At 36.8% G+C, this 7,907-nt stretch overlaps 1 protein-coding gene across 1 annotated transcript; it reads right to left on the minus strand.

Moving 5' to 3' along the window:
- Positions 1–541: 541 nt before the first annotated feature.
- Positions 542–2,707, minus strand: SNRK (SNF related kinase; the record flags this gene model as incomplete). The annotated part of the gene is made up of 2 exons (XM_010293313.1): positions 2,610–2,707; positions 542–1,259 (listed from the first exon to the last, which is right to left on the minus strand). A coding segment is annotated over exon 2 (613 nt), but the record flags the coding sequence as incomplete, so codon positions are not given.
- Positions 2,708–7,907: the final 5,200 nt, after the last annotated feature.

Genomic DNA, 7,907 nt, shown 5'->3' on the forward strand with positions numbered 1-7,907 from the left:
AAGGCAGAGAAGGGGAAGAGGGAGTTCAAGCCTTCCTTAATTTCCTGTCTCCTCTTTTGATAGCCAAGTTAGTACTTATTAAAAGTAGATTCCTACCACCTTGCAGCAGAACATGGGAGCAGCCTGGGCTCATAATGTCACTTTTATATCGTTAAACTGAGCCAAGAAAATAACTGGGTGGTTGGGGTTTCTCTTTTTTTTTCCTGGTGGGCGAGGATATTAAAAATAAATTAAAAACAGGTACTTTTCTGAAAAGGGGATGGGTCCTCTAACAAAGCAAGTACAAATATACACATTGCATTCCATTATTACTAATAGAGAAGTTAATTGCAAGGTATACAATTGCATCATTTCATACAAAAAGAACTTTTAGGCATTTCTGAGAATGTTTGAGTATCTCCTTCAAACAGAGCTGCTCCAGCATTAACTCATCCAGGTTATAATACTAATTTCTTGCCAATTAGCTGACTTCACATACGGCACTATCTTGAAAAAGAAAACAGAGTGGTACAACACATCATGGTACTTAAGTTTAGATTACTAGTTGAATTCAGAGAGGACATACCCACTGCTGGTGCATCATATTCATCCCCAAGTAAAATTTCAGGAGCAGAATATGCAAGAGATCCACAGCTTGTGGTGAGCTTCTTTCCAGGCTGAAATTTGTTGCTGAAGCCAAAATCAGTCAATTTCACAAGTCCTTGTTTTTCAAAGAAGACAACATTCTCTGGTTTTAAGTCTCTGTGAACTACATGCAGTTTATGGCAGTAGGATATAGCATGAACTATTTGAGCAAAGTATTTTTTTGCCAGATCCTCATTCAGACCTTCTTCATGTTTCATGATGTAATCAAACATATCTCCTCCATCACCTAGCTCTAAGATAAGATAAAGCTTAGTCTGGGTGTCAATTACTTCATACAGCCGTACTATATTGGGATGTTGCACTAGTTTCATGCACCTAACTTCTTGAAAAAGATGTCCAGTGGCTAAAGTGTCCAGTTTGGTCTTGTCAATTACTTTTACTGCTACTTTTTCACCTGTGAAGACATGCCGAGCAAGTTTGACCACAGCAAAATGGCCTCTGCCCAAAGTTTTATCCAAGTCATACAATCCTGCAATTTTTCCATCATATCCTCGTTTGAAGCCTGCCATTCTGCTTCAGAAGATGAAATAATATCTAAGCTCTTTGGAAACGTGATCTTTTCATATAAGAGTATCTGATGCAAATAAATAGTCCATTGTCACTGCCAAGCATACCTAAAAATAAAGAGACAAGATTATATATTCGTGTAAAAATAAGCAAAATTATTATCCTGTAATTCTCCTAAAGTTACACTTGCACGTTATTACAGATTACTTATTAAATTCTTCAGGGTTTTTTGCAAAGGGTTTGATAAGCCCTGTAGTAATCAACAGATTTCCAAGATCACATTACCAGTATGCTTGAAGAAAGTGAATTTCAACAATGCAATAATGAAAATTTCCCTGAAAATCAGTGGCATTCATGTTCTTGAGTTAGAAACCTTGCAAGCAGTACTTGAAGAAGTCAGTGTTATAAGGACTGTTAAATTTGACAAAACTGAAATCTGTAACTCTTCCAGCTACATTCAAAATCAGCTGAGCAGCACAGAATATTGACAAGAGGAACATGCTTGATTTATCTTATTTTTGGCATATTGCATCATGTTGCAGCATGAAACAGCTCTAATACAAAGTTCTGATGGCATGACTTTGGACTTTCATCTTCTCCCTTTTAACAGCTTCCTGTTTAGCAAAGCTCAGACTGACATGCAGGACTTAATTTTGTTACTTGAATTACTTTGAGCATTATCAATCAAAACTGTAATTACAACAAATGAACAAAGCATTACAGGCTGAAATGAAACATTTGGGTTGGATGTACTCTTAGTGCTAAATAAAATGTCTTGTTAAATATTTTGACTGCAGTTATAAAAACTGGTGATAAAAAGTTTGCATGTAGGCTGCATATGTTCAGCAGACCTGGGAATGAGTCAGGAAAAGGGGAAAGAAGAGTGGGAAGGAAGGGGAGAGAACTCAGGAGTTCAGCTTATTTGTGCTGAGCTCCTGCTTATCAGTTAACTTGGCATTTAAACAAACAAGATCCAACTTAAAAAACATTCATATTCAAACCTGGGTTTGAGGGTCTTATGACCCATTGCCATTGTTTCCACACACAAAACCTCCCAAAAACATTCCCTGCATCTTTAACTTAGATTGAGGTTTAAACAAAAATCTGTAGCTATCAAAAACCTAACCATTTCTCCCACTGAGTGCAAAGTAGCTAGAAATATGAAAATTAGATGGCTTATTGCCAACTCAATAAAACACAGAAAACATAGCTCTTTAGAATATATTTTCACAGTTTCAAAACTGAACTTCAAAAAGAAAATCTTTGAAGAGGAAGCTGGCAAACAAACAGCCCCTTACATTAGTTCTTCTCAAGTTAAAATGTAAGCATTAGATTAAAAACAATCCCTGCTAAACAAGTTATTTCACAGGCAGTGAAACTAATGAACCTGGCTTCATATGGATTCAATTACAAGGTTGGGGGTCCTACGAGGATTCTCTGATGTTTAACAAGCTCACCTTACTGCTTCTCTCAGCTGGAGCCATGGTATAACCTCTTCTCTATCCAGCTGTCTACTTCCACAAAGTCCATAGGAATTCAGTTGGAGACCTCCACCTCTGTAAAATTTGAATGGAATCAATCAACTTCTGAAATGTCATAACTTAGAGAAGGAACAGCGTAAGTGTAACAATCAGGTAAACATTGGGGTTTGGGTTTTTGTTTTTCTTTAAAGATAATAATCAAGCTTTAAAAAAATTCATTGGATTTTGTGTTACTGTACCCCTTCACTCTGCTACTAAGCACTATGCTTCAGATGCTCTTCCAAAAACCACTCCACTTCACTAGAGATGCCACAGTATTAAAATTGGGGTTGGCATATCTGCTTCCCAACACATCCCATACTGCTTTGTCTTACAAAGTTTCCCCTACTACACCCAATTAGCCATTTAATACCATCCCATCCTTATTCCAGAAAGTACAAAACTACATTACAGCATGCTACATTAAACCCAATGCCCACGTCAAACACTATCCTACCTGGTAAGCAACCATTAGAGGATGCATAGGGAAAAACATAGTACAATGGCAAACGTAACAGTAAATAATGGAACTCTCCTTATCTTTGAGAGATTCAAAAGCTTTACATCAGACAGCAGTGGTTTTGTGTTTAATAATGCTTGGCAGATTCCACCCCACCCCTTCCTGTGAAACTGGGCAGGTGCTTTAGTAAAGCATGTGAATTTTTAGTATCAAGAACATCCTGCAACAAGGACTTTAATAGCTTAACTATGTGCTGTGAGAAGAACGACTTCCTCTTGTTTGTTTTTAATCTGTAGATAATTTGTGCATCTTCTCATTCACTGTCTGTTCCAAAACAAGAACTATCATACTCTATTTACCTTGCCTCAAGCAACTCACAGTTTTAGCTTCCTCTCTTCCTAGCTTCAGTTCAATCTTGTTCAAGTCCTCGTCTGTCACTCCTTTTACAGAGGTTATACCATAGGCTTTAGCATTCTTCTCACCTTTCTCTACACATTTTCTGGTTTGCTCTATACCACTTTCTTAGACCAATTTGTTGTTTGTTTTTTTTTTTTTTTTTACTAGCACTGAGCACTGAAATGTTTTCATGTAATGCTTTATTATACTTGTATAACATTCCATCATACTGACCTAGCCCCCAAAATGTAGGCTAATACAAAATAGTCCATGTACACACATAAACCACTTAAACTTAACCTATATGAAGCAACAGGGGAGATATTAATCAGTTGTGCCCCATATGGTTGTGTGACTCCAGAGTCTCAATCCTAAAAGGATTGCAAGCATTTAAAAAACAAAAAAAACCTACCACACACAAACACGCTTTTAGAACTGCTGTCTCCACAGCACCCTATTCAGACTCTTCACTAACTCTAGATTAAAGAAATAAAATAAAAAGAGCACACAACTTAAAGACAACTTTCTTTAATTGCCACTAGGATATCACCCCTCCTTACAAATCTTTTACCCATGATGCATCCTATAGTCAATACTTTATGCTAAACTACTTAAGGGTTTTAGAACCCTTAAATTTAAAACACACGTAAAAGTTGTGTCAAAACACAGATAGCCATTCCCTATGCAGTTGAAGTTACCAACAACACAAATTCCAGTACTCAAATTTTTAGAGACCATTTCTTTCCTGAATGTTAAGTCAAACCTCAAGATTTACATCTCTATTTGCACAAATTCATCACATCCTACAAATCTGGCCCAGATCATGAAACACTTTTACTCTCTGAGGGGAGACGTGGCTTTAAGAGAGATTTTCTGTTAAGTCTTGGATTCAAAAACACCACTTGCAGACAAGACAGAGCTTTCTTAGTGCATGGCAAAACCAAAGTTTTGTAACTGGAAGAGGTAAGGAAGACGGAGGTAAAAAAGCCTTGGTCAATTTTGACTTAGCTTTTATTTCTTAAATTCAAGAAGGCTGCAACCCTGGCAGATCAAAAGAGAGAGAGCAAACCCAGCCAGATGTAACAGAATGTGACTTCTACGAATTTAAGTAACTACAACACTCAGCAGTAAGGGAAGATTTATACTAATTATTTTGTTCCTTGGCATATTCTCAACGATCTTTGTACAAACTCAACAAGTGATTTATCTCTAAATGACAGAGTACACAAACATCAACCTGTCAACAAAATTGCAGCAAAAATCAGTTATGCTTAAACCATGGAGAAATACATCAGACTAATCAATAGGATAAAAGCTTACATAAATGGAAGATAAACTACACTTACTAATGTTGCAGCCCCATTAGGTGAAATAAAATTAATGCAGATTCATTAACAGTTTAACATAAAGTCTCCACAATAACAGACCAACTAACTTCTAATTCTGTGGTTTTAAAATAATCTTCAGAGATGAAGCTCCCACAGCTAAACACAAGGATCTTAGATGCACACATGGTTTGACATGAACATACCAAAAATTAACAATTGTTCAGTAGTAGGAAATGGATGCAAACCCCATAGTACATATAGATACAAACTTTGATTACAATTCAAATATGCTACCTAAAGGATCGCAGTTGCTATATGAATACTTCTCAGGGAAGTAGTTTCTTTTTCTCGGTTTCTCTCTAGCATAAGAATGCAGAATTTTGAAAGCACTTAAGGATCAACTAAGAGTGCAGTTTCACAAGGTACCCACTTTCAAGCTGAAGCCTCTTTGTGACCCTTCACAGTTGTCTCCTTATTTGCATAAGCAAAACTTTTGGGGCTAATTATAAATGGAATCACCCAAAACTTCTAAATTTAATACATCTACTACCATCACACTCCAAAACAGGGTTAGTTTTAATAACATATCATTTCAGTGATCCTGTTTACAATGGGACCTCTTGAACATTTTACCAAATGAAGGAGCTGCAAGCTGCAGCACATGACAATTAAAATTTCAACCAGCCTTAATTTGCCAGGAAGCCAAACTACAGCCTGAGGAAAAACATTTGAGACATAAACATATCACAGAAAATACTTACGTACCTGTCTTTCTTTTAATTCACTTCATCTCAAGTCCTTTATAAGTTTATTTTTCCAGCATTAGAGAGTTTGGGTTTTCCAGTTGGTGAGCTTACTAACCATTAGCAGCATTTAATCCATGTGGTTAATTATGGTTTTAAAAATGCAGTTTTCCCTAACTATACCAGAATTCAGCTATGCCCCCAATACTCATTTTATGCAATGTAGACATTTACCAGTAAATAGATTCAGAACAGATACTTCCTTTCATAGAAGCTCATATATCCTATCCCACAAAATACTGCAAACAGCCTCTGTACTGAAGATCTGCAGAAGCTGTTTTGTAATATCACATGCATCCTATTAAGAGGCTTAACAGTACTGTGATTCAACCATCTCTAAAAGATGGATTAATAGATCTCTAAAAGATCTGTTCAGAAAAACAGCATGTTTCAGAGACATTACTTTTTCTTCAAGTAATTCACCCTGTCCTAAAAAAGTTTCATTATACTATACATTACATGCAAGACCAGCCTAGTTCATCTCACCTTCATGTGTTCATTAGCTTCTTACTTTAGAAAATGAAGATTTAAGGTTCCATTCAACCACATGTTATAATACTATGAATGCAAAAGCTTCCCTGCATTATTAGGCTAACAGACATAAAAGCTGAAGTAATGTTCACTGGGACTCGTCTGTCCACAAACAGCTAACCGTTTCTGTCTCCCTTCACAATAAATGGAGATACAGTCAATGCAGGTAAGTGTCTACGATAAAACAAATTGCACCCTAAAGCAGGTACCTAAATAGATCAAATGAATCATTTCTTAAAAGCACACATTTTCACTTTCTGTAACAGGAGTTTAGGATGACTAGTTCAGTGGATGTACATATTATACACATCGACAAGATAGATTAAGTAAGTTTCACCCTGTTTCTCCTTTTGCTCTTTTGTCTCAGATGAATAACAGCATCTATACCTATTATTTATTTACTACATGATTATATGTTGAAAGTAAGACTTATGTTGCTATTCTTCTTAGAAACAGTAAACCAAAATTTGGCATAAACTCAGAGATCCAGAAGCATTTTTTTTTTAAACTCTAAAAGCAATTTGTACAAATCATTAGAATCTGCAAGCAAACTGAAAGAAATATCAACTCAGTATACAAACTGTGCAAGTATAATTTTCCACATTCTTTTGCAGTATGTTCTATCAATTTTCATCTGCCATCATCATGTAAGATAACTTCACAGCCTAATCCATGAGCCTTTAAAAACAGCCTATGTTACTCTATAAGCCATTACTTATATGTGATGATGTTACACCCTCACCAATGTGTCAATCTGCTTTCCCCGAGAGGGTTTTTGATTACCTTTCCTTTTATATAAGGGAGAGCCAACACGCTAGAAACAGGTACAAAGTGTTGCAAGAGTGAAGTGCGGATAACATACACACTTAATGCATACCACATGCTCTGAAAGCTAGTCATGACTCAATTCCTCCAGAGTATTTGAAACTTTTAAAGCCTTATACTACCCCATATTCCTTGAATATTCAAGACACAATATGGGACTTAAGATCCCAAGAACCTGTAGTCTCCTTTTGTTTCCATACACAGGTGTCACAGTCCATCAAAGCCCTGCCTCCTCCACCTTCCTGTGACCTAAGCCTTCACAACTACCATTGAAAGGTACTCAAAGCGACAGCAATCTATACCTGCCCTACAGCCAAACCCACTGCAGATGCAGCATTTTTTGGGAGGGAGTGGGAGGAGACAAAACACAGAGGGGCAGCAGTGTTACAACTCAGCCCTTATCTACACAATGCTATCTAATGCTACATTTTCCACCTTGTCAGACTGTGCCACAGCATACACACCTATCTTCCCTTCCCCTTCACTGATGACAAACCCCATAAACTCTCCTGCTCCTGGCAAGTTCCACAATAAAACACTATATTAGATTTTTCAAGGTGCACATGCACTTTTATTTTTATATTAGGCCTCATTGTTATCTCCCACAGCATCAGCATCCACCTCATACTGTGTTACTAAAATGTCAAGATGTATCAGCAAACCTCTCTACCATTCAGCACGGCTATACCTAAAATGATGAAGGTAAGAGTCAGCAAGTAGTTCTACGTCCCAAACAAAAAGAAGAATCATCCTGCACAATTTAATGTTATTCCCCAGCTTCAAATAGTACTCAGAATTTTGCTCTGAAAAGATATGAGAGCTGCCAATTACTGATTAAGTTTTACCGTTAAACATTTAGGAAGCCTGTAGTAAAGTGTTAGTGTTTCATTAT

The sequence above is a fragment of the Phaethon lepturus genome, unplaced genomic scaffold (assembly GCF_000687285.1).
Source record: "Phaethon lepturus isolate BGI_N335 unplaced genomic scaffold, ASM68728v1 Scaffold52688, whole genome shotgun sequence".
Classification (NCBI taxonomy): domain Eukaryota; kingdom Metazoa; phylum Chordata; class Aves; order Phaethontiformes; family Phaethontidae; genus Phaethon; species Phaethon lepturus.